The sequence below is a fragment of the Tigriopus californicus genome, chromosome 8 (assembly GCF_007210705.1).
Source record: "Tigriopus californicus strain San Diego chromosome 8, Tcal_SD_v2.1, whole genome shotgun sequence".
Lineage (NCBI taxonomy): Eukaryota > Metazoa > Arthropoda > Copepoda > Harpacticoida > Harpacticidae > Tigriopus > Tigriopus californicus.
In genome coordinates, this window is record NC_081447.1 from 10,616,167 (window position 1) to 10,642,187 (window position 26,021).

Sequence of the window (26,021 nt, forward strand, 5' to 3'; positions counted from 1 at the left end):
ATACGAAAAGAGCGGGAATATTCAAAGTTAATTCTGATCAACAGTTTGACAAAACGGGCCTGTGTAAATATTCATGCAGCTATAATGAGTTAAGCATGCTTTTTAAGAAAGCTTATGGATGAGTCGAGACGCGAGCCTGCAAGTTGTTACTTCATTTATTGAGGATCTGTGATAAAATAAAGCAAAGATAATCTAGGAAAAAATATACTCGTAGATAATGGAGGTAAAGATATTGAGCAGGTCTCATCTATGAAAGATATGGGTGTGGTCCTCCAAAATAATGGAAAGTTCGGTGAGCATATCCAGTTGAAGGTGGGTAAAGCTTTTCAAATGTGTGGTTGGATATATCGCACGTTTAAGTCCAGAGATAGCATCACGATGCTAACTCTGTACAAGTCGATTGTTCAACCACATCTTGAATATGCTTCACCCATTTGGGCTCCAATGAGTTCAGCAGGGTTGCAAACGGGTCGAACAAGTCCAAAGATGTTTCACTAGGAACATCACAGGAATGAGAGAGATCTCATATTGGGAGAGACTCAAAAAGTTGGGACTGTACAGTGTTCATAGCATAAGGTATGAAAGGTATCTGATACTGTACGTCTTCAAAAGCATCCATGAGCTTTGTCCCAACCCAGGATTTAGGGTCAATTCTAGTGACCGTAGAAGCTTAATGTGCGTTTTGAGAGCACCTTCAAGTCCTCGAGAATCCAGGCTAGTTAAAACAATGAAGTCCATTTCTCTTCTTTCTCAGGCTCCATCATTGTTTAATTTGCTTCCCTCTAATATTCGTAGGGAATACGTCGGCCTTGTTGATAAGGTTGCACCTTTCAAGTCAGAGTTGGACAAATTTTATATAGCATTCCAGATCAAGCCTACATTCAAGGACTAGCTCGGTCTGCCAACTCCAATTCGTTGGTAGACCAAATATCATGTAAAGATTGAAAGGTAATAGATAGAAGAATTATAACCTTTCATTATAATAGTACTGGGGATTACATTCCCTGTAGCGGTTAGAAAAGCCCGTGAAAAAATAAATAGAAATAATAATAATAAATGTGGCATAAGGAGTAATCCATAGACCATGTAATGACATTCTTTGATTTTATGGTATTTAATTTTGAGATCATCAAGCGCACCCATCAACAAGCAAGTCTGTTAGAAATGTGAAGGTAATGAAGTTATTAAATGAAGTTCCATGAGTATTCTAATCCAGGATCCATTAAAAGCCCGCAATGACCCCTCAGCATGACTGCTTTGCTACATACTATATACTATTCCAATATATTACAGTGGGCGTTATTAAAAATGCGAGTTCCAGTCAAACCTTTCTTCCGAAAGGTGTCTCAAAGTACTTACAATTTTCAGTGTGTGTTAGTGTGTCCATTTTATTAAAGGATTATCTTTTTAAGATCGTTTGCGATGTTAAAAGAATGGAATTTAATTTTGAGGTGCCACGAAGTTTTTGCCCAAAAATGTTAAGTTTGGATTCAAATTATGGCATCATCCAGATGCATTGAACATTTTGCTACCTTGGATATTGTGAAAATTTTGACTTTTGTTTGATACGTTGTAGTTTTTGATTTCAAAGGTCCAGTCCGCCAAATCCTGCATTTGCATGGGAAATATCCGCCAGATTGCATCATTTCCGAAGTCAAAATTCTGCCGAATCCCTTTGTTTTTATGGCCCATTCCGCCAACCCGCCAGGAAATATTTTCCCCGTCACCAACTTTGGAGAACCGCCAATTTGGCGGAAAACCACCGCATCTGTCAGATGGGTACGGATGGCTGGTAATTTGTTCATCAATTTGAAACCTGAGCAAAACACTGAACTATTCGACCATTGGGGTGTCAATCCACTCCGTAAATTTGAAGAGATGGGCTACTGAATGTTGTTTTAGCCAGCTATGAGGGATATTTTGTTATCAATTTCTCTAATCTCTGGGTAGAGTCTTGCATTTTGAAAATTTCTGTCTGTGCAACGGACCTGCATTAAACTTTGGAAGCATGAAATAAATACGATATCATGGCTACTTTTTATCAAAGGCGTGCTTCCAAACCCTTTACCAAACTTTTCTCGTTAATTTTGATGAATGAAACCCTGAACTTGCCGATACTATAACATTAATACATTGGAATTCAAGGATCGTGAAATAGTTGGCTCTTTTTCCCTCAGTATTGGTTAAAACACCTTTCATTCACTGCCAAGGAGTGCTTGAATGTTTCTGGCAACCACTGACATCAAATCTATTTTGGAACCTTACACAAATTCCCCACACTCGTAATTTTTATTCACGCAAGTCAAATTTCTTTGTTCGTCCATGTTGGATCACCCGTTCAGCTTAGGCTTAACTTGAACAACTGAAAATTTGAATCATGGGAAAAAACGAGTGACGAGAATTCCTCTATTTATAACATCCTTGAGCCACAGCGTAGAACGTAAATGTTTATCCTTACAATTTTGCGTGTCTATGGCGAGGGAATCTGCTTGGCTTGGATATCGTGACTAACATTTATTTCAATTTCTGGTCGGAGATTCAGTTCAATAGTTTCTAAATTTTGAATTATACTATTGTGGTACATCTGGCGCCGTCAAATATGTCCAGGGTACTGTTGTCCATGTCCCAACCTATCTAACCTCTCCCAATACGAAAACTCTCTAATATCCTCAATGTTCCTTGTACAACATCTTTGGACCTGCTCGAGTTGCTGCAAACCTATTGAACAAATTGGGGCCCAAATGGGCAAGGCATATTCAAAATGTGGCTGGACAGAGAGTCCTATAACTAGAGGAGTGGACAAAGAAAACAGGACAGGCGAAGCTAGGCCATCAATTCAACCTTTATGTGAGGTGTTTTACGTTTGCTCTAAACTTGCTGAACTATAGGCTGATCATCATTTACCATATTCAAGTTCATTTTAGGTCCCTGAAGTCGGTTATATCTGTGTTCACTGAAATAAAATTTAAAGGTAAATGAACTTATGAATTGTGATAACGGGAGCAAACGATATTTTCTGGAATTAGTTTGAGATGAGTTTTTTATCTTTCGATCTCTTTTGCTTGCTTGATGGATCTCATCATTGATTTGCTGCATTATATTCTTGCACATGACATAGAAAAACTGTCTAAGAAGCTTTTTCAAAACATTTGCAGACAACTCAGTAATCAGATCTCAAAGAGTGCAGACGTGCGAAATCAAGCTCTCCATTTAAAACTGAGACATCCTGAGCCACGAAACAGCAAAATGAAAAAAGCAACTCGGAGTAGCAAGAAATCGCCTACTAAGTTTACGAGTATGTTGGACGAAGTCCTTGCACCTCAAAAGGAATCAAAATTTATATCTGTGGAGATGGGAGAAACCCCAACAGAAACCTAGGAGGAAGCAATCCAGTGCCCGTCAGCATAAAGATGATACGTAGACAAACTTCTCAGGTCAAATGAGTTTCGTTGTAAGCATTGTACATACCTTCTTGTGCCTAGAATTCCACCGTGTCCGTGTTTTGCAATATATGGTACAAGCGCAATTCTAGTTCGAAAAATAACTGAAATGTGTTCTAGACTCAAAGGACGTTTGAATTTTAATCTAACCTTAAACAAGGAAAAGTAAGCCTGAAATGATTTGCACGGAAACAAGTCAGTTTTGCCACAATGCAGCAAGTTTATGATATGGCCAAACGAATGTTTGTTAATCCACATTGATCTAATTCAACAATTGACTTCTCTTACTCAATTCTGTCAAGGAATAAAGTCCATTTCTCAAAATTTCACGATTGAATGCTACGCCGCAAGAAACAATGCGACAGTAAATTACCACCGCGATAAATTTGACAGCCCTGCTGCTACTGCTAGACGGGGTGGGCATTTCATTTTTGGACACTTTTGTCCACCCCTGTCCAAAAGTGTCCAAAAATTCAAAAATTGCTCATTGATGGTTCCAAGAGCAAGATAAGTCTTTAAAACCTTTGCCATATACCTCTAACATACCAAAAAAAGGTATTTGAAAGACAGGTTCTTAACTCTTTTTTTCTTACGTTAGATTAGAAAGCAAGCAGGGAACAAAGTCTCCCTCTAGTAGAATGCAGCTGTTGCAAAGGATTCAAAAACTGAAATAGCTAAACATTATATTCTGGTTATCTGGCTTCATTTATTCAACATTATTAACTTTTTGCAAAAATGTTTTACTTAAAATCATCAGTCATTTGGGATTTCTTCTTAAAAAGTACTAATATTAAAAATTGAATTTCTTACGAATTGCTAAAATCTAATAATGACATATTTTCCTATACTTATGGTTTTTCTTCCATAAGTAAGTTAATTGAGACATTGTTAGGCATATTTTTAACTTTTAAAGATGCGCTTGATGTCAGGAAATGAGATTCCCAATGTTTCTTAAAGAAACATATATCTTAGTTTTTAGATGTATTATAAAAGTGTAATTCATGCACTCCTTATAAATATGTTATGTATATTACAAATATGAGAAGTATTATTGGATATTTGATATTCAGCTCCTAAGCTTTTTTAAAATTATTTTTTTTAATCTTTGTTAAAATTACCCAGCCACCAAATGCCCTGATTATAGTGTGGCTTTGACTTATTAACATTCAAAATATATTAAAGATATTTGTTTTGACTTTATAAAGCTGTATTGTATCAAGATAACGAATTTCGTTAAGTGTATATCTTGGAAATTAAAAACGTTAGTGAAAAGGCTAGTTGTTACTTCATATTTATGTGTTTGAAGAAAGCTTAGATTTTATTGATTACTGATTCTATTTGCTGGTTCACATCTAGATTTGGTAAAGAAATAACATGATTTAGGGTTTAAAAGTGTTTGCTTGTCAATCCCCTCTTGCACAATTGTACTTAATTTTGGACACATTCTGCCCACTTTTGTTCACTTTTGTCCACTTTTGTCCACTTTTGTCCACTTTTGGACACTTTTGGACACTTTTGTTCACTTTTGTTCACTTTTGTTCACTTTTGGACACTTTTGGACACTTTTGTCCACTTGGTGTCCAAAAGTCACGCTAATTCTCAAAATTGCCCACCCTGCTCCCGACTCACAGAGTTCAAAATTTGATGCAGTCCATCCCATCCCACTCAGGAAGGGTTGGATCCAATTCTCGGCTCCAAATATGGTAGTTGAGCTCCTACAGAGGAAACGTATGAAGGCTAAAGAGACTGAATTCCAAACCACAATGGTCGAACCTAATATTGTGCCAATTTTAATCGAGAATAAAGGGATATCCACGGTTTAAAAAAATCAGATTCATGTGCAAATAAATTGCTTATCCCATATTTTTTTTTATTACAAGCTCATTCTGATCATGGGGTCACAATACGGACATATGTAATGAGTCATAAAGCTATAATGAATAAAGCATACTTTATCAGACGGGTTATGAATGAGCTGGGAAACAAGAGGAAGTGTGATAAAACATAACAGGGATAACTTTGGAGAAACGAATGAACTTAATTTCAAGTCTTAGTTATCTTTTTATTGGTGAACATGGAGGACCTTCTGAATTGGCTCGAAAATGCTCGGGTTATATCCGACTCCGTCAAAGAAAAGATCACGAATGCAGAGTCACCGCCTAACAAACTGCTGGACCAGCTCCGGAATGGTCTGATTCTCGTTCAACTGGCTCAGAGCTTGGACAAGAATCTGCTCCAGGACTCGATCAACGTGCGACCCACCACAGAAATTCTGAAGGAGCAAAATTTTAAGAGGTTCCTCAATGCATGTAAGGCCCAAAAAATTTCCATACCCAAGCCTCTGAAGAGCTTCCAAGGGATGGTATTACAGAATTTAGATGACATATTAGAAATTCTCTTCAAAGTCTCAAAAGAAATTGGTCGAATACATCCGAAAATCAAACCCTTGGAATCCATTCCGAAAATTGATCACGCATTGACCATGCGGCTCTCCCTATCCGATGATATCTATGAGAGTCCGTATAAAATGACAAGGACTTCTGATATTGGGGCTTTCTATGAAGATGTCGGCAAACTCACCAAAAAAGACGCGTCCAAAACCGGAGTCGAAAACGCTTTTGATGAGCTAATAGCCGTCGAAAGCCGTTACTTAACTCGTATCGAAGTATTGGCCAAACTATCGAAAAAAATTACCAACCTCGAGGTTCAAGGATGGTTTTTTGATGTCACCCATTGGTCGTCATTGCTTCACAAGTTCCACTTATGCTTGAAAGAGCAACTTGATGAAGTCACCATCAACGATTTTTGCTTGTTATTTGTGAAGTTCAAGCCCGGTTTCACCTATTACTGTCCATTGATTGACAGTTGTGAGAAAATAAAGCACAAGCTAAAGACAATGAGCGATCTGTCCTCTTCGGAATTTCGCAAGGCTTTCGAGGATGCGCAAAAAAGCCTCAAAAACACAGAAATTTCTCATCATAAGATTATGTCCCCAGACGAGCTCTTGAATGTGCCGTTTACCCACATTATGCGGTATCTTTTGATGCTAAGGAAATTCAGAGACGAAGCCAAGAAACAGAAGTTCTTTTTGAATGGACTCGCTGAGGCCATAGACACAATGAAAGATGTCAACAACTTTATCGAAATCTTCAAACATGACACCGATAATATGGAAGCCACCCGGTTGGCTGTAAAAACTATTCATTTTCCACAAGGTAAAGGATCAAAGAAGTCCGGAAAATCTGTCGATTTTCACCGTGACTTTGGACGTCTCATGTTGGATGGTAAGATGAAAATCGCGCAAAACCCCAACGGAAAGCAGCCAAAAACAAAATATGTTATGGGATTCGAGTTTGTCATATTCATCTTGAAGATATCGTCAGCGGTTTCCTTGCGCGACACGGAGCTGTCCCATGAAAAGTCTATTTATACCAAAGAAATACAATCCATTCAAGATGACGAGAAAAGTTTGATTCAAGTGTTTATGCAACAAGACTCTTTTTCAATTGTGGAGACAAATCCATCCAAGCGATTGAGTATCAAATCATTGCTTGAAAAATTATGCCCAAAAGTATCCAAGGTCCACCAATGCGGGGGCAATGAACTTACTCAAGTTCCTCCTCAATATGTCTTGGGAAAGGATCCGGATCGAACCAACTTTACCAGCTGGTTGGCGTTTTGCCAAAGCCCAGATTGTAAGAGATTGCTACCTGGCCGGATCACCATTGGTGTCAAATGTTGCAATTGTAAACAACTTTACCATGAGCATTGCTTTTATGAAGGTTCGCGATTACTTTGATCAACCGACTTTTTTGTTATGGCCCCTTGTGTACAAATATTCTGCATTTTTTTAGGCTTCTATAAGTCCCCAAATCCTGCCGATGAGACTGACGACGAAAGCAAGTTGGCCCATAGAAATCCGTTGCTGGGAATGGGCCATGTGGCAATTGGAGACCGTTCTCTCAAGAATATCTTAACGAGTAATTCGCAATATCCCAGTGGCACTTATCTGATATACTGTAACGAAGAAAAGCAAAACTTTGTTGTCGCCGTCAAAATCAAGACCGAGAAGAAGGGATTGAGAATCCATAAGTACATTGTGGTTTGTGAAGGCAATGACAGATTTCAGTTGGAAGGTGCCAATAACAGACTGAGTCCTTTCTCGTCTTTCACCGATTTGCTTAACTTCTACAGCAAACGAATGAAGCTCAAAGACAATCTTTTAGAGCTAATGGATAACGAGCGGCAAAGAAAGGAAGGCCAAGATGAAGCTTTTATCGACGTGTTTTCCGATGATTCTGAAGCTGGCGAACCGAATTTGCCATCAAATAGGTCAGAAGTTCAATTCAATCGAAACATATCGGGTCGGGTAGCGCAATGCGGAACAAGGGCACCGTCTGAATCCGAATTGGAATTGGAATCCGATGCCACGTCCGATGCCACATCCAATGCCACGTCCGATGCCACGTCTGATTGCACGTCCGATTCCAGATCCGAATTTGAATCTGCATCCGACTCAGACGCAAGCGAAGCAAACGATTGGGAAGGGGTGAGTTTACCAACGGAGCTATATAGGGTATTTCTAAAGTAATGGGCCATCCGAAGACCTATAATATGAGTTGGATTTCTAATTATAATGATGATCTTATCGTTAAATCTGTTGGCACGAAAAAAGCAATCCTTTTAGAAATTGAGAAAATCAGATTTTATGGCGTGTGCTTGGATGATTTTTTAGACCAATCCATTTCAAGCACGGGATAAGAAATTATGAAAGACTATTTTCGACCACCTGGCAGAAAATGATGTCGGGAAATGGCAGAAAATTAGAAATCTTGAGACACCTTTAAAACATTCTTTTATTATATTTGCATACGTTTTCAATTCGTTTTCACGTCTGCCTGTAGCCTTGACAAGCTAAGAAGTTGATTTTGCATTGATGCAAGACACTAATCAAGAAATATCACGCTATTCTAAATGGAGTTTGATCATTGGCCCAGGAAAGGGAGAACTAGTCTGTTCTTAAAAAAATGAGCAAACCAAAAACATGGTCAAAATGTGAAAAAAGTTGTAAAAACGTGCAATAACGGTGTAAATATCCAAAAAGAAATTATGATAATGCAAATGGAATTATTGCAATAAGGAAAGGTTCGTTTTTAGTCTCTTTTAGCCTCTTTGCTGCATTTTTGTCTTTGACAATATGTAGGCACCCAACTGGTTATCATTGAGTTTACAAAAAAAAATCATATTTTTTTCTTGCAATGTTTGACATTAGGACGCTTTTAAATTGATAAAGGTGTCATGGTAATTAATCGTCTCTCTTCTGGATCCTCCTGTTTTGGTGTTGAGGGTGCTTTTCTTCACAAAATAAATTTTTTTAATCCATGACGGCAGACGCAGCTCAACTGCAAGCTCTTTTTTGCAGACTTTCCCAAACCGAAAAAGGTGATAGAACATAATGTATTCAATTCCTTTATAGACCAAATATTGTTTAAAGCTTAGGTAGCAACAACTAGACAAATCAAAATCTATCATTTTTTTACGGGCTTCTAACCTATGCTTGGGAATGATTTCCCAGCAAGTAATGTTTGATAAAAACAAATTGGTCCGATAATGAGTTTGACTTTGCCGCTCTGAGACATCCCTGAACGTAAGGTTGGTCAGGTATCAATTGCAAAAATCGATCAAGATCGCGCTTAAAACTTACCAAAGGTTCATCTAAATCCTAGAATTGTCGAAGTACTGCTTGCAAAAGGTTAAACAGAACAGGGCCTCTGTTCAAGACAAAACGGGCTTTAAGATTCTTAAGATCTTATTGTCCATTGAATTCACTCGATGTCAAATGGTACAACTGATGCCTCTTCTATCGCTTAATGTGTGTACAACTCACGGGTTGTGGCAAAGGCCATGGAGGCATTTAAACATGTAGATAATCCTATATTGCTTGTATCTTCTTTAAGTACTGTATATTTCATTGAATTCAAAAGTATGTGCTGTCATTTATTTTTAAGATTTACTTGGGTCATTACTTCGAAAAAAAATATTGATTAAAGGTAACTAAAACTCACAGTCAACTTTTTTCTACAAAATGAACGCCAAGCACCTAATATCCATGTATTTTTTAATGCAAAGGTAAATTTATTGCTTATTTCATGTCATAAGAAACATATTTTATAATATCCTAGCTTCTTAAAGATATTCTAGCCTTTATATCAACAATTAGGTTATCAGTATTCAAAGCAATAACATTTTCATCACAAAAGATGTATTACTTTTAGAAAATTCCAAGCTATTATATGTCTGTAAGATTTCACAAGAAAAAAGTCTTTGTTGTGCACCCTTTTTTCATCCAAGCTCTATTTGTTTGAGGTCAAATTATATGATCTAACAACACTGATACACAAATATATCTAGCAGAAAAAAATTAATGAACTTTGTCTACAATTTTGAACTCAACTGACAGCTCTCTTTGAAATATGGAATAAAGATAAAATTGTCAGGGCAGTTGTTGACCATTCCAATAGTCCTTTTCATTCTCCTCTGCCTTCTCTCCTTGCGGACAAACAAACGTAAAAGGACGAGAATGCGCTCTAATATGCCTGATTTGAACAAGGTATTTTTCGCTGAACATCTCATTGTTGATACATTCTAACTCCAAAAATGGACCACCTACTCTTCTGAGAGACCTTTCAAATCCTAAAACAGAAAATTATCAACACTTCTGATCTCTGCATTGAAATAAACAAGGATTTATCTATTGTATGCTTGTAGCATACCAGCGACTTTTTGTGATCGTCTTTTTCCATAAAATTGTCCTAAGAAAACTAAATCTAAGTCTAGAGATAGTGACGTTTTAAAAATTGGTCGCCAAAAACTTGTGAAGCTGTGCTTTTTGTAGTTCTATTTTGCGAGAAATGATGATTGAAAAATTGTCAATCATGCAGTATACAGGGCTGCCACAAAGAAAGCCGGCGCTTAGAAATACAAGTAGTTCTAAAACCATGTGAGATACATTCATCAAACTTTTGTATGATGATGTTTAAACTGTCATTAACCTTTCTTATTAGTAAAATTATACATTTGGCCTCCTTTTGCACAATTTGACTGATACGTTTTGAAACTCCATTCACTGTGGCACACTAGGCTGCCACAAAGTACGCCGCCAATTAGAAATACAAATAGTTTGTAGAAAAAAGTTTGATGCATGCATCAAACTTTTTTATGGTGATGTTAGAACTACCATTAACCTTTCTTGTTTGCAAAATTATTCATTTAACCTCCTTTTGCACGGACAATTTGATTGATACTTTTTCAAACTCCATTCCCTGTGGCAAGGCCAGCTTTAATGGTGATATTTCCCGGGCACCCTTTAAGCCTCTTTCGAGTGCCTCCTCATTTTTATATGATCTTTAGGAGCGCTTTTCCTTCAAAAATTCGAGGCCAATCCAACTGGCCAATTTGAGCCACGGTGGAATTACAAGAACTGAAACTTATCGCCGGCGAACTTTGTAGCAATTCTGTACAACCTCCTGTTAGTTGGGTTCTCGACCTCTTCCTTTCTTTTCCTTTTGGTGGTTCCCTGATCAGATTACGACTCGGAGAAGAGCCATCAGTCGGGAATTGATTTATTGAAAGTGGTATGGACGTGAGGAGGTCGGCCATCATAGTTCGTCAATTGGTTAATGTAAAAGTCGTGTTACAATCGGTACGTTCCTTTTCTTCCACCATTTTTTGCCCAAGACCATATCTTAAGAGATTAACCGTTTTTCTTTGAGGGCGCCAAAATTACTTGAAGGCAATTAACCCCTTGAGCCAATTAAACCATCCAGGTCAAATAAAAGAAGTTGTAAGGAAACTGCCTTTTAAACTCCGGGGGAGGTGGAGAAGTCGAGCCTATTTTTTGATCGAAGAATGTGGAACATTAATGTTCAGATATTTGTCAGAGTTTGTCAGTTTGCAAGCTAACATCGCCACTCTACCGGTTTTTGGAGACATCACCGACCCTAGCTCTATTGTGCGCAGATTTTCAACGGATCTGAGTCCTGAAAAATCGATGGCAACCGACCTCAAAGTAGTTTCAGGGCAGTTTGAAAGACGAAATAGTACTTATGAACCCAAGCCATTTGCTTCATGTAAGAAGATGAACCATCACGTGGCAACTTGTTTTTTCTTTTCCAAAATGGATCATGAAAAAAAATCTAATTCGCAACCCAACGGAGACTCTGCTTTGGGCGTTAAGAACCTGGAAACAAGTCTGGAGACTGTCCTCGGAAGCTTAGGTGTCAATAATGCTTCCAAACTCATCCGACGTCATTGCATCGATCTAACAAGTTACCCGAATCTCTCCAAGCAAACGACATTCAACGAAAAGACGGGGAAAATCCCTCAAGTGAACTACCTGTTGTTTGGAAACCACACAACCCGGTCACCAAACAGGAGCCGGTGCCAGAGACAAGGTCACTCTAGCCCTCGTCCCCATGACGATTAGGGTTAGGGGCCATTCAAAGTACATTGTTACCCACGCGGGAGTGGATAATTTTGCTAGCGATTGTTTCATTAAAGAAGACATCATCGACCAGCTTGGAATAAGGGGAGACAATACCGAAATCCGGCTTACAATAGGCCAAAGGGAGCAAAGAGTCATGACGAAAGCAGTTCATAATTTGAAGATCATGGACCTCGATGAGAATGAAATGATTTCTCTACCAACAACTTATTCACGGAAGGATCTCCCCGTTTCAAAACTGGACTTAATTGAGGAGAAGGACTGGCGAAAGTGGACTCCCTTGTCAGAGGTACCATTTTGCCAAGTGGAAACAGACGTGGGATTGATGATAGGGGCAAATGTGCCACAAGCCATTAGGCCTCTGGAAATTGTCCACGGTCCAAGTTTTGGACCATATGCCTCCAGGCACCGATTGGGATGGGCGTTAAATTGTCCAATACAGGTTGGGGGATGTAACCCGGTTCAATCAAATTGTGCTCGAGTGGATATTGGCGAGAGATCAAATCAAAAATTCGTATATTGTATGACACCGAGTTTGAGGATTCTACGTTGGATGATCGTGTACCATCCATGGAGGATGAGAAGTTTTTAACTAAAGTGAGGGCGTCCATCCGAAAGGATTCGAAAGGACATCTCCAAATCGCCTTACCATTCAAGGAAAATGGGGTCGCCTTCCCCAACAATAGGAGACAAGCACTGCAAAGACTCAACGGTGTAAGAAGGAAGCTGGAACTGGATTCCCGTTTTAGAACAGACTGCTCAACGTTTATGAGGACCATGTTAGACAAAGATTTTGCAGAGCGCGTTCTATCTCTCGAGCTGGCACCAGGACACGGGAAGGTGTGGTAACTTACTCATCATGTGGTATACCATAAACAGAAAGCAAAGATTCGAGTGGTTTTCGACTGTTTCAGAGAGTGGGAAATTGCGATAACGGCCGACTTTGAGAAAATGTTTGACCAGGTCAAAATCCCCAAATCAGATTATGATTTGTGAGATTTTTTGGTTCCCAGATGGTGACATTGTAAACGACCCCGTGGAATACCGATTAAAAGTTCACGTCTTTGGTGCAGTGTCTGCGCCAAGTTGTGCGAACTTCGCCTCAAGACATTTAGTGGGGGGTAATGAAGCAAAATTCTCTCGGGAAGCTTCCAATATAGTTCACCGGGGATTTTACGTCGATGATCTTGTCATATCTATCAAGAACATCAATTCAAGCAAAGCATTGTTAGAGGAACTCTGAATGATATGTAATGAAGGAAAGTTTAATTCAACCCACGTTCTATCCAAACGCTGGGAGGTTTTGAGATCTGTGGATTAAAAGGACTTAGCTGGAGACATTCAGGAGTTGGATTTTAAATCATCTACTCTTCCCGTTGAAAGAGCCCTTGGAGTAACTGGGAACGTCCAAAAATATACCTTTGGGTTTAAAATCAAGAACCAGGATCAACCATTAACGAGAAGAGGCCTCCTGTCCTCTATATACGCAGTGTTTGATCCCTTCGGGTTTGTGAGACCAGCCATTCTTCCTGCCAAACGAGTGCTACAAGAGTTGTGCAGGAGGGGTTGTGGTTGGGGCGATCCTATTCCCCAGGATCTCGAGGCTACATGGATTCAGTGGCAGACCGATTTAGCCCTGTTGTCTTCCTACAATATTCCAAGATGGATCAAATTATCCAAAGAAGTAGTTTGTGTGACTGATGATGGCAAAATCGCGCTTGGCTCCAATGAAAAAGGTATCTGTTCCGCGGCTGGAGTTAGCAGGAGCTAAATTGGCTGTCGAATTGGCTTCGACAATTCGAAGAGAGAAATCGTTTGCCATAAACGAGGAGTGGTTCTGGACAGACAGCGAAACAGTCTTTAAGTACCTCAAAAACGAAAAGAGACGCTTCCAGAGGTTTTTCGCTAATAGGACAGAATATATCCGCGAAAGATCAACGGTTGGTCAATGGAATCATGGAATATCCAATATATACCAGGAATAATAAATCCAGCTGATGCAGTAAGCCGAGGGACTCCCATAAGAGATTTTGTCACGAATAGAATGTGGAAATGGGGGGCCCCCCGTTCTTAAAGAAAAACAAGACGTGCTGGCCGAAACGGTTAAGTATTAGTGATATTGATGAGAGTGATCCCGAAGTGGGCCGGGATGTGGTGATCTCAGCCGCTGTTCAAGTGTCCCAAGCTGATGTGGTGATCCAATGGTTCGGCAGTGTGTCTAATTGGGACAGGCTTACCTCGATGGTTTTGGGGTTCCTCAAATTCAAGAGTAAATTGATGAAAGAACCGACACTCTCTATTAGCAACTGGACTTCAAGGGCTGAAATTGCGATTTTTCTTCAGGTCCAAGGAGCCCACTTGGACACCTTGCGAAGTAACTACAAAAGAAACAGGAGCTGGAAAAAAAGGAGATTCCTTACGAAAACTGTCGCCCTTTGTGGATTCACATGGGTTGATCCTCGTGGGAGGGGGAATCCATCTTGCCAAAGATGTTTCTTATGGTCAGCGACATCTATCATATTACCCAGAGGTAATATCTCGACCATCCTCGTCAGGTGCAGTCACGCTAAGGTCGGACATTTGGGAAAGGACACGGTTTTGGCCAAACTGTGACAAAGATTTTGGATCATAAGGGAAGTATCCTCAGTGAAAAAGATCTTGCAGGAATGCATTCATTGTAAGAAATGTTGAGGAAAAGTGGTCGAGCCACATAAGTCCGACCTCCCAGAAGATCGATTGAGGTCAGACCTTCCTCCATTTTCAAATACTGGAGTGGATCTGTTTGGGCCCTTCTCGGTGGCCAGCGGCTAATTTTCACTTGTACGACTTCTAGAGCTATCCACCTTGAGGTGGTATACGATAAATCTACTAACTCGTTTATACTTGCTATCCGACAATTTATTGCCCAAAGAGGTATGGTGTAATTATTAAGATCTGACAATGGGACAAATTTCGTGGGTGCGGAACGCGAACTTTCCAAGATGTTGGAGGACTTGTCTCATTCCATCATCGAAAGAGAGTTGAATAAAATGAAAATAGAATGGATATTTAACCCTCCTTATGCTCACCATTTCGGAGGAGTGTGGGAGAGGGAGATTCGAAGCATTTGACAAGTTCTTGCAGGTTTAATGAGCAAACAATCTCGTTCATTATCGGACAAATTGTTGTGCTCTACTTTGTGAAGTGGAAGCAATTTTAAATAGTCGACCATTAACTCCAGTGTCAGATGACCCTTCGGACTTAGAAGCTCTCACTCCGAATCACCTCCTCCTTGAGAGATCTGGTCCAACACTGCCACCAGGACAAGACCAACTCTTGTGAATACCGAAGGCCAATATCCCAACTTATAATGCTACTAGCACATGACAAAGCTACCTCGGAAGGAGAACGACAACACCATGATAATCAAAGTTTGGATTTAATTGGGTCGGTACCTATATCCAGTTAAAGGAGCTGGTGTAAGTTGGGTTCTCGACCTTTTCCTTTCCTTTTGGTGGTTCCCTGATCAGCTTACAACTCGGAGAAGAGCCATCAGTCGGGAATTGATTTATTGAAAGTGGTATGGAAGTGAGGAGGTCGGTCATCATAGTTCGCCAATTGGTTAATGTGAAAGTCGTGTTACAGTCGGTACGTTCCGTTTCTTCCATCATTTTAGCCCAAGACCATATTTTACCAATTTATATTCTTATTCAATGGAAACCGTTTGTCAAGTAAAGATTTGCATGGGAAAAGGATTCCTTATGGACGAGTTTCGATCGCGGCTAAACTCCCAACAGGGCGAGTTTAATACCTTCTTTAAAATGATTAGTTACATGTCATATTTGTTCGGAATTTTACCCATAGAGGATTTGAAGAGCCTCCTAGATGAGTTGTAAGGTTATTCATTGTATCACAATATTTCAGGAGTACATTTTTCATGTAATAATTCCTTGATGAAATCTGGCATCTTAAAGGGTGTTTTCTTGTTTCTACGTTTGTTTGTCCGCACCTAAACGAAGCAGAGGGCTCTGTCTCCCTCAATGAAAAGAACTATGTCATTCTAAAATGATAGTTTTCTCTTTGAAATTTCAAATTGCCACTTAACCTGAACTAAATTTAGCAAACAGTATATTGGCTTGCTTCCCTGTTGTTTCTTGTGTTCACACTTTGCGTTAAAAGTGCTTAGTTACTGAATAATGGCCGTTTCAAGCGTCAACCATAACGGAAAACTCAGAGACGATGTCCTACTTTTATGTTTTGAAGTCACGTGACCAATGTTTACATTCGCAGGTGACGTCAAGGAGGTGAAGCCTAATAGGCTTTAAGAGTGGTATCATCAATATTGATAAGATATTTTTTGAACACCATGACTTGTAACAACCAATTTCAATATTAGAAAGACAAAGATAACAGCTTTTTAAAAAAAATATTATTTGTTTCTGCTCAATGTTGAAATTTAAAAATGAATACTTGAAAAAGAAATTATGTTTTGTAGATACACCTTTTGAAAGCTCTTTGTTGCAATTCAATTGAATTTTTAGCGATATTATATCCACCATAGTTCCTGCATTTGATTATTTTTCCACAGCATACAGAAATAGAAACACATATCCTGATAAACTCTGAATAGTCATTGAAACTTTATGTTTATCAATTTTATGTTTACAATTATTGATCTTTGAATCAACTAATATGTAATTAAAACCAACTCTACTACAACTGACCATGTTAATATCTTGTAGGTGGAAAGCATTTCATGCATATTTTTTTGGTTTTTTTACCGCTACAGGGAATGCAATCCCCAGTACTATTCAAATGAAAGGTTATAATTCGTCTACTTATTACCTTTCAATCTTTATATGATATTTGGTCCGCCAACGAATTTGAACTGGCAGACCGAGCTAGCCCTTGAATGTAGGGTTGATCTGGAATGCTATCAAAAAATTGGTCCAAGTCTGACTTAAAAGATGCTACCGAATCAACAAGGCCTACGTATTCCCAACGAATATTAGAGGGCAGCAAATTAAACAATTAAGGAGCCAGAGAAAGAAGAGATGTGGACTTCATTGTTCGAACTAGCCCGGATTCTCGAGGACTTGAAGGTGCTCTCAAAATGCACATTAAGCCTCATCGCTCATGTGAATTGACCCTAAATCCTGGGCTGGGACAAAGCTCATAGATACATTTGAAGACGTACAGTATCAGATACCTTTCATACCTTCTCTGAACACTGTACAGTCCCAACTTTTTTAGTCTCTCCCAATACGAGAGCTCTCTCATTCCTGTGATGTTCCTAGTGAAACATCTTTGGACTTGTTAGACCTTTTGCAAATCTACAGAACTCATTAGAGCCCAAATGACTGAGGCACATTCAAGATGTGGCTGAAGAATCGACTTATACAAAGTTAGCATCGTGATGTTGTCTCTGGACTTAAACGTGCGATATATCCAACCACACATTTGAAATGCTTTACCCACCTTCAGCTGGATATGCTCATCAAACTTTCCATCATTTTGGAGAATTACACCTAAGTCTTTCATAGATGAGACCTGCTCAATGTCTTTACCTCCATTATCCACGAGTGGAGTATTCAGAGTAGTTGACTTGAAGGTCATTGAGCGGAATTTCATTCCGTTCAGGGCCATATTACTCTTAGTAACCCAAGAATAGATTCTATTGGAGTTCTTTGCAAGGCTAGTGCAATCTTGGCCATTCCTACCCGAAACTAACTTTGTATCGTCAGCATAAGAAGTGAGACTGGCAATAATACTAAGCGTTTGTTGTGGGGCAACGAAAATTTTAAAAAGGAGGGGCCCCAAGATGGAACCTTGGGGAACACCTGACTTGACATCAAGTATGTCACTAAGCGACCCTTCAACCTTAACAACTTGCTTCCTAGCATGAATGAAGCTTCTTATCCAATTGAAAACCTTGTATCCTAGTCATCCGACGTTATTTCATTTAGGCTTACTCTTCCACATCCCTCATTACTCGCCATAGTTCAATTCCATTCACCTATATATACCTCCATCTCTCAGCAATAAAGATCAGTTATCCACCGGCACACGACAACACAACACCTTGGATCCCAATCTCATGAAGCCTATTCAACAGAAGGCCATTATTAACTTTATCAAAGGCCTTGGCAGAATCAAGGTAGACAACATCTACTGACTCGTGTCTTTCCAGTCCCTCAATATGTGCACTAAAATGTGCTCGGAACCCATGCTGGTTAGAGGGAAGGACTTCATTGACTTCAAGAAATTCAACAAGTTTGAACTTCATGATCTTCTCAAACACCTTCGCAATATTCGAAGTGAGAGAAATCGGCCTGTAATTACTGGGGAGCGACTTATCTCCCCCTTTAAAAATTGGAACAAAGTGAACTAACTTTTGTGAAGATGGAAACTTGCCCTGATACAAGATGCAACGCATCAAGTACGAGAAAATAGGAGCAAGAACTAGTGAGCATATCATAAGAAACTGAGATGTCACACCATCAGGACCAGGAGAACTTGAAAACCTGAAGTCCTTGATGGTCTCTAATGCATCTTGATCGGTGACTACAAGATCACCTAAGTGCTCAAATTGACTAACCTTGTCAATCTCTACAGACTTATTTTCAGAGCAATGAGCTGTTGCTTCTAAGCTCAGCGGGGTTGAAAATACACTAGAGAACTGATCTCCTAGAATGTCAGCAATAGCCTGTACATTACTAATGGCGTCCCCACCAACCTCAAATGGCCCAGCAGGGTGTTTCATCTTTCTCTAGAGTTTGCATAAGAGAAAAAAGCCTTCGGATTCTACCTGACCTCCTGAACCACCTTACTCCCGGTTTGTAACTGATCATTTTCGATGAAGGCCTTAATCTTACCCTGAACTACGTCCAAATTTTTTTGGAGGCTGGCCACAATTACTGGATTCGAAATACAAATCAGCCTTTTTGCTAGTTTGCAACTCTTTTTGAATAAAGTCTTCCTACATTTTGGAATTTTAATCCGTGTCCCACCTTTCGGAACACATTCAGGTATTGCTAGATTGGAGCAAACTTCCTCAAAAACTGAAACTAGTTCGTCAATGGCTGCATCTATGTCCAAGTCTGACTTGAAAGATGCAACCCGATCAACAAGGCCTACGTATTCCCTGCGAATATTAGAGGGAAGCAAATTAAACAATGAAGAAGCCCGAGAAAGAAGGGAAGTGCACTTCATTGTTCGAACTAGCCTGGATTCTCGAGGACTTGAAGGTGCTCTCAATACGCACAAGTATTTTTTTCTAAAAATTACGATAACAGCAACGTGGAGGAGACGTGGTGCAGTGGTTAGCGCAGTTTCCTAATATGAGAGGGGTATTCGGTTCGAGTATTCTCAAGGAATCTTTAAGACGAAGTCGAATCCGAAGGCTTTCTTCTGGAATAAAATTCCGCTCAATGACCTTTGGGCATTTTATTTTTGGACACTTTTATCCACCCCTGCCCACAGACGGAGAACCAAAAAATCTAAAAGTCTTTTCATTCTCCTCTGCCTCCTCTCTTTGCGGACAAACACGTAAAAGCAAGAGAATACACTCCTAGATACCTAGTTTTTACAAGGTATTTTTCCTGCAACAGCTTAGTGTTGATGCATTCTAACACCATTCATAGACCGTCAACTCTTCGGAGAGACTTTTCAAATCCTAAAAGATTGAGATTATGTGCACTTTTGACATCCAAATTGAGAAAACAAGTAGCTGCGATTGTATTTTGCCGGAAATTGTGCTAAAAACTAAGTCGAAGTCTAAAGAAAGTGACGTTTTTGAGGTTAGTAACCAAAAACTTGTGAAACCGTGCTTTTCCTAATACTATTTTGTTAGAAATGATGATTGCAAAAGACTTCTGGTGCGATCAACCACACAATAAACATCTTGTTGAGTTGTCAAAAATGTCAAAAGTGCTCAGAATTTCACCCGTAGAGGATTTGAGAAGTCTCAAAGGAGAGTTGTTGGGTTATTCATTGTGTCACAATGCTTCAACAATAAATTGTTCGTCTAACACTCCTTTGGTAAAATCTGGCATCTTTGAGCGTGTTCTCCCGTTTTTACGTTTGTTTGTCCGCACCTAAACGAAGCAGAGGGCGCTGCCTCCGCTCAATGAAAAGGACTAAAACATCCCGTCTAGATCAATGATAGCTGAGCCTGATCAATGTGTCTTTGGATTCTTCTTGCAGTACAATTTAAACGAATTGATTCAAAAAGGCGTCGATGACGCATATGCGAAAAGTACCATTCTCAAACAAAGGCCCGGGGTTTTCATGCTAACCTACAACGAGAAGACAAAATACATCAACATCTATGTCGCCCGGAAAGGAAGGAAAATCACCAAAATCACGCTCATGAAAACCTCAACCGGATTTCAAACGCTTCACGAAACAGGAATACATTATGCCACTTTCTCAGACTTGATGTTTCAAATTCAAACAAAAACGAAAGTGCCACTCAAACCGCTTTTGTTAGCTGAAACAACAAATGAGCCACGTCTGGAGACTAATGCGTCAGAGAGCCATCAAGCGTTCAACAACCCTTGTCCATCAGCGCTTTCCAGTTCTTCGAAACGGTGAGAATGCATTGCGGTTCTAAACGTGAATGCTCAAGCACACCATGCAACACTTTCCAGGTCTTTACAATCTATTCTGGAAAGGACCTTGGTCATGGAACCCAGAGACAAACCCATGGGTGCAACCTCTAAGGAATTAAGCAACAGACATTCGTTAGTGCCAGGGGCTTCAAGATATTCCCAGATCAGATCTGAAGAACAAGCCTCCAATGGCTCTAGGAACAGGTAGGCACAATTTGGGTTTGATAAGCAAGACAAGCATGGTGAGTGTCGTCTTATATCTTTCAAGTATCCAATCCCTTGATCTTACACTGGGGACAAACTCACTTTTCACTTACCAATTTGCTTGCTGACAATTGTTATCGACGAATCAATCTCAATCCAAGTGAGAGATAGAATCGACAATATGGCCGTTCCTAGCCTTTACAGATTGCAGTGTTATTGTAGGGAGTAACCATCGGATTATTACTAAATCCTATCGAAATTAGACATTTTTCTGGACCCACTGGCGGTTCAAGCCTGCCAAGTATGACTTAATAATTAGATTTTGAGGACCCACTTTTAGCAACTCTTTCTTTGACAACTTTTCATTGCTTTCCATTTTATTTGGCACTTCATTGCGTAAGCTAACACCGAAAATGATTGATTTTGGTATTTCAAAACTTCAGACCTGTCTTAAGTAGGATTGTGAAGTCATGAGTCACGGACAAACTCCAGAAATATTTTTTCAATGGGGTACCCCACGTGGTTTCGTGAGCGCATATTTTGAAATGCGTTGGGTAAAATTTAGAACTGTGGTATTTCAAAATTTGCTTTCACGAAACCACGTGGGGATAACCCATTAAATTGAATCTGATTTGGCAACTGAGGTCTTAGACATTTTCAAAATAAAAAAAAATATTATAATAATATGCGATTTGGGTACATGGAATAATTATTGTTTTTGTTATTTTTGGTTTAGTTTCTCACGGGCTTTTCTAACTGCTACAGGGAATGTAATACCTAGTACCGTCAAAATGAAGGGTTATACTTTAAATTTTTATATATTATTTGGTCTACCAACGAGTTCGAGTTGGCAGACCAAACTAGTCCTTGAATGTAGGGTTGATGTTGAATACTATCTAAAAATTTGCCCAAGTCTGACTTGAAAGATGCAACCCGATCAACAAGGTCTATGTATTCCCTACAAATATTAGAGGGAAGCAAATTAAACAATGAAGGAGCCCGAGAAAGAAGGGAAGAGGACTTCATTGTTCGAACTAGCCTGGATTCTTGAGGACTTGAAGGTGCTCTCAAAACGAAAATTAAGCCACTAGGTCACTACAATTGACCCTAAATCCTGGGTTGGGACAAAAATCATAGATGCTTTTGAAGACGTTCAGTATCAGATACCTTTCATACCTTCTGAGCCAAAGGTCACTGAGTGGAATTTCATTCCGTTCAGGGCCATACTTTCAGTTACCCAAGCGTAGATTCTTTTTAGGTCCTTTGCAAGGCTACTAGAATCTTGGGGCAAGAGTCTGTTATTGTTTCATATTTGCCTGTACCAGTTTTTTCACCAGCATGCATAATTTGATTTCTTAACGCAATTTTTACAGAATTCTTTCAATAAAAAAATGATCTTCAAGTTTTTAAAGCCAGTGAAGTAAAGCGTTGGACTAACAAGTGACTACTTCTGACAGAAGCGACACCTATTATTTTTTGCCGTTATCACAAAATGCAACTGATATATTTCTTTTTTAATTAGGCAATTGGTGGAATTATAAATATAGGTTGTGTGACCAATATCATTATCTTCCCATTTGCCCTTTGTCCTTCTTCCACGTTTCACTTCTTCTGATCATTCTTCTCCTGTCCGTCCTGCGAGGCAGACCATACATAACCACCCGAAATATATTTTCAATAGTTCTACTCAACTTCACTTATTTGGAACACGACATCATTCCGGCAATCTAATATCCTATTGATTGAGATTTTGCTTTATCTCTTAGAATCATTATTGAAACCCTTGCACGTTGAGCACACACATCTGAAGTGGTGCTGGAGTCAGATGACGTCTCTTTCTAGTCCATAACTTTACTACAGTTGCGGAATCTAGCTTCAAAAGCTTGGCTCGACATATCAGTTATGCAAACAAAACTTTGGATTTCTAATCGTCGAATCCGTGGTTTTTACCATTACAGAAAAGCCAACCCAAGGTTTTGCTCAAAATATTGTGAGATGTATTTTCGACTTTATTTTAGCACCATCGAGGACCCTACTCAACTCCCATTTTACGTGGGACAAATAGACAAGGTCAAGGCGACGAAACTTCTTTCTAATCGGGAAAACGGAACATTTCTTCTTCGTAAAAACGTTCAAAGTCAATATCGCATTTCATTGAAACAAATAGGAATGACGAAACACTTAATTGTAATGCGTGAAAATGGACTATACTGGAGTGGAAGCCAATCGGACGAGTCCATCTCGGGTCTGATCGATCAATATCGTAGCCCTGGAAAACGATACCACTTGCATTTTGAATATAAACGATGAGGAGTGTTGGCCAAGATATTAAAAAAATGTAGTAGAAGACAAAAAATAACCTTTTTTATGCACATCAAAGCTTAAATAAATGAATCTTTATCTGCTTTCTCTTTAACGTTTTTTTTCTTTGCTTTGGGACTTTTTAAAAAAAAACTTACTTCCGTGCAGCATTCAGAGGCTCTCAGCAATTTTATCTTTTGGTTTAGTTTAGGTTTTCGCGGGCCTTATTGTATGCAAGTACTTTCAAGTGCTAAAAAAACACTTTTTTGTATGAGAAAAAGGACAATTGCATCATGAAGAGTTAAGGAGGTATGGTTTTCGTGAATATATTGATAGCTGTTATGAATCTCGAGGTTGTAGCCTGTGCATATGATTTGGTTTCATCTGGAAGGCTATTCCAAAGTCGTTATAGCTGTTGGAAAGAATCATTTTCACGGGCAGGCTGTTGCGTCTGGAATGGCCAAGTGGAACCGTCCTGTCGATCTCTTGGTCATTGACGATCCTGATTCACAGATATCTAACTTATCTGAGACAGATGGAACATGCTCGTGGATTGCTCGGTATGTCGCCATTACGGTCTCCTTACAAGCCATTTGGTGAACAGTTGGAACCTTTGCCCGCCATGAGTCCAGGCCTCTTGACAATCGTTGGGATGATTTGGTCCACGTGGAGTTTACTACTAAGATCTTAGGCAAACTTAAATCCTAGAATGTTTAGTGATGATACTGAGTGCATAGACCATGCCTCCCTCGACATCGACCCTCGCTTCACCATCTGGCTTTCCTTTTTTCCTAGCCGTTATAGGAAAGGTAATCTCCGTTACTGTTAAAATTAAAGAACATTGAAAATTAACTGTTAAAAGCACGATTAAAGTCGTCTAATTCTCAACTTCGAAATTGTATACAATATTTGTTCTACCGACGATTTTGAATATCAAATTTAACTCCATGTTTTCTGTTTGGGGAAAGTCAGCAAAAAAGGGAAGCTGCAGTTGAAATCTGCCTCCCATCATCGGTTTGATTCAACCAAAAACCAAAACCATTTAGCGAAAAAAAGCGTCCTCATCAAAAACACCAGGCTCCAGAAGAAAGACAGTTGTAAACCATAACGAATGTAGAAGTCAGTTTTTTGTTCTGACAAATTGAAGAGATTGGTTCGAGACATAAGGAAACTTCGATCAAATTTCTTGTTGCATACCTACGGTACATAGATGATAAGCTGCCTTGGTAAAATCAAATGCTACTATACTGTAGGTGCAGTCAATTCGACAGAACCTGTTTACCCTATATTTATGGTGAAAGGTATCCATCCACCAAATATCCGATTAGTCCTGTACAACGCTTTGATAAAAAACTAAGACGGAGTGTATAGCTTTTTAGCGAGTTAAACAGCGCCTTCTGCCTCGTCTATGTACGTGGGCACAATTTTGTGGAACCCATAGCATGGTAAAGGGCTGAATTTCGACCTATATTTTGTTCGTCAGAAACCAAGTAGTATGCTTCTGAAAGGTAATGGATAGTCTAAAGATATTCCAAGGTTCTCATAAATTAGCGAAAAATCCACCAAAAGAATTAGAAGTTCCAGTTTTTGGAAGGTTTAATTACAACAAATTTCAGGATGTGCAAGAATTTCTAGAAATGTTCTTGACAGCCATGAATGAACGAGAATAAGGAATTACTTAAATCGAATTATCTATCAGTCCGTCGCTTGACATTAGATAAACGATTTTTTAAAGTTTGCTTAATATTGAAATTTTCATGCCTGCTTTTTGTTGTATGTAGACGTAGAATTAAGTACGCGTACGCTTTTACAATTTTCAAAGAGACAACATTAAACTTGTCCTGCAATCAGCTTTGAAACAATAGATGGGGTATGTTTGAGAACCAATCATCAGCTCATACTCGACGATTTGCAGAGTTAAAGATGCTTCTTGTGTAAAGGATCCGAATGTCCTTATAGATGATAACTTGCATTGCTTCATGTCTTATCTTCGCCTGAACTATCGTTGAGTCTAATGGCGGACGCCAAGCTATGCGCTGTGGCCAATGATCTGCTTTTAACCATCCATGATCCTACGAAAACAACCCGCATAGCTCATGAGGATCTTAGGTCTCTCATCATTTATATCTCATATCGATTTCATTGTTATTTTAATTCTCTAAATCGAAAAAATACACAAAACAAACAAATGTATCATTCGAGACACAATTGTCTTTCTGCCCTCTGTTATTTTTTTAGCTTGGTTCCAGAACCGGTGGCTCCTAGTTCTGCAAGTTGTACTCAATTGACGTCGCAAAATAAAACTATACACTGCATATTCATGAAAATTACGCAGTTTATGCGGAATACCTTAACTTAGCAATGATAATTCATAACTCAATGGAAATATTGGCCAAGTCAAACGCATATTTATTCACTTCATTAGACTCGCTCTCTCTCAACTCTTACGGAGGAAATGATGGGCTTGTCTCAAATGCTCTCACCACAGATAAACACTTGGATAACCTGATTTTTACCCCCAAAAGCATGTCATTTACGTAGCAATTAGTCACTGGGCATGGAACGGTCAATATCTCTTTGGGTGAAAGTCCTCCTCAACCACCACTCAGATTAAAATCAAGCAAAGGAGAGAATTCACTCATCTCGTTCGTTTTTCACTCTCACGTGTCCTTGAAGAGCTCGGGGGCGAATGCCCCCTTAAAATCATGAGTAATTTGATGTTGCTTTAGTCAGAAAGGAAGATTGAATTTCGAAGGAGGGAAGGGGTGGGGGCATGGGAGAGAAGCAAGCAAGTCTTTTCATCAGTGACAGTCGTGATGACTAGAATGCCCACGTTATTATTATTCAGAGTCTTCTTTCCGTTTTGACTTCAATCGAAGACTTCGCTGACCCACGTCGGCCGAGATTCAATGAACCATGTGCGCCTGCAACACTGGCAATCACTTCCGGCGTTCTTTTTCATCAATATTCCGAACAGGTATG

The 26,021-nt window shown here is 39.3% G+C and overlaps 1 protein-coding gene across 1 annotated transcript; it reads left to right on the forward strand.

Moving 5' to 3' along the window:
- The first annotated feature begins 5,218 nt into the window (after positions 1-5,218).
- LOC131884643 (protein vav-1-like) lies at positions 5,219-23,144 on the forward strand. Its single transcript, XM_059232482.1, has 5 exons — positions 5,219-7,222; positions 7,295-7,989; positions 20,128-20,513; positions 20,574-20,738; positions 22,757-23,144. The coding sequence occupies exons 1-5, from the start codon at positions 5,515-5,517 to the stop codon at positions 23,046-23,048; spliced, it is 3,246 nt and encodes a 1,081-aa protein (XP_059088465.1). The 5' UTR covers positions 5,219-5,514; the 3' UTR covers positions 23,049-23,144.
- Positions 23,145-26,021: the final 2,877 nt, after the last annotated feature.

Excerpts from the sequence above, each read along its gene's own strand:
- LOC131884643 (XM_059232482.1), top strand. The coding sequence starts at position 5,515 with ATGGAGGACCTTCTGAATTGGCTCGAAAATGCTCGGGTTATATCCGAC. Across the intron at positions 7,990-20,127 it reads AAGCAAACGATTGGGAAGGG|TACAATTTAAACGAATTGAT; the intron begins GTGAGTTTACCA and ends TTCTTCTTGCAG. Across the intron at positions 20,514-20,573 it reads CTTTCCAGTTCTTCGAAACG|GTCTTTACAATCTATTCTGG; the intron begins GTGAGAATGCAT and ends AACACTTTCCAG.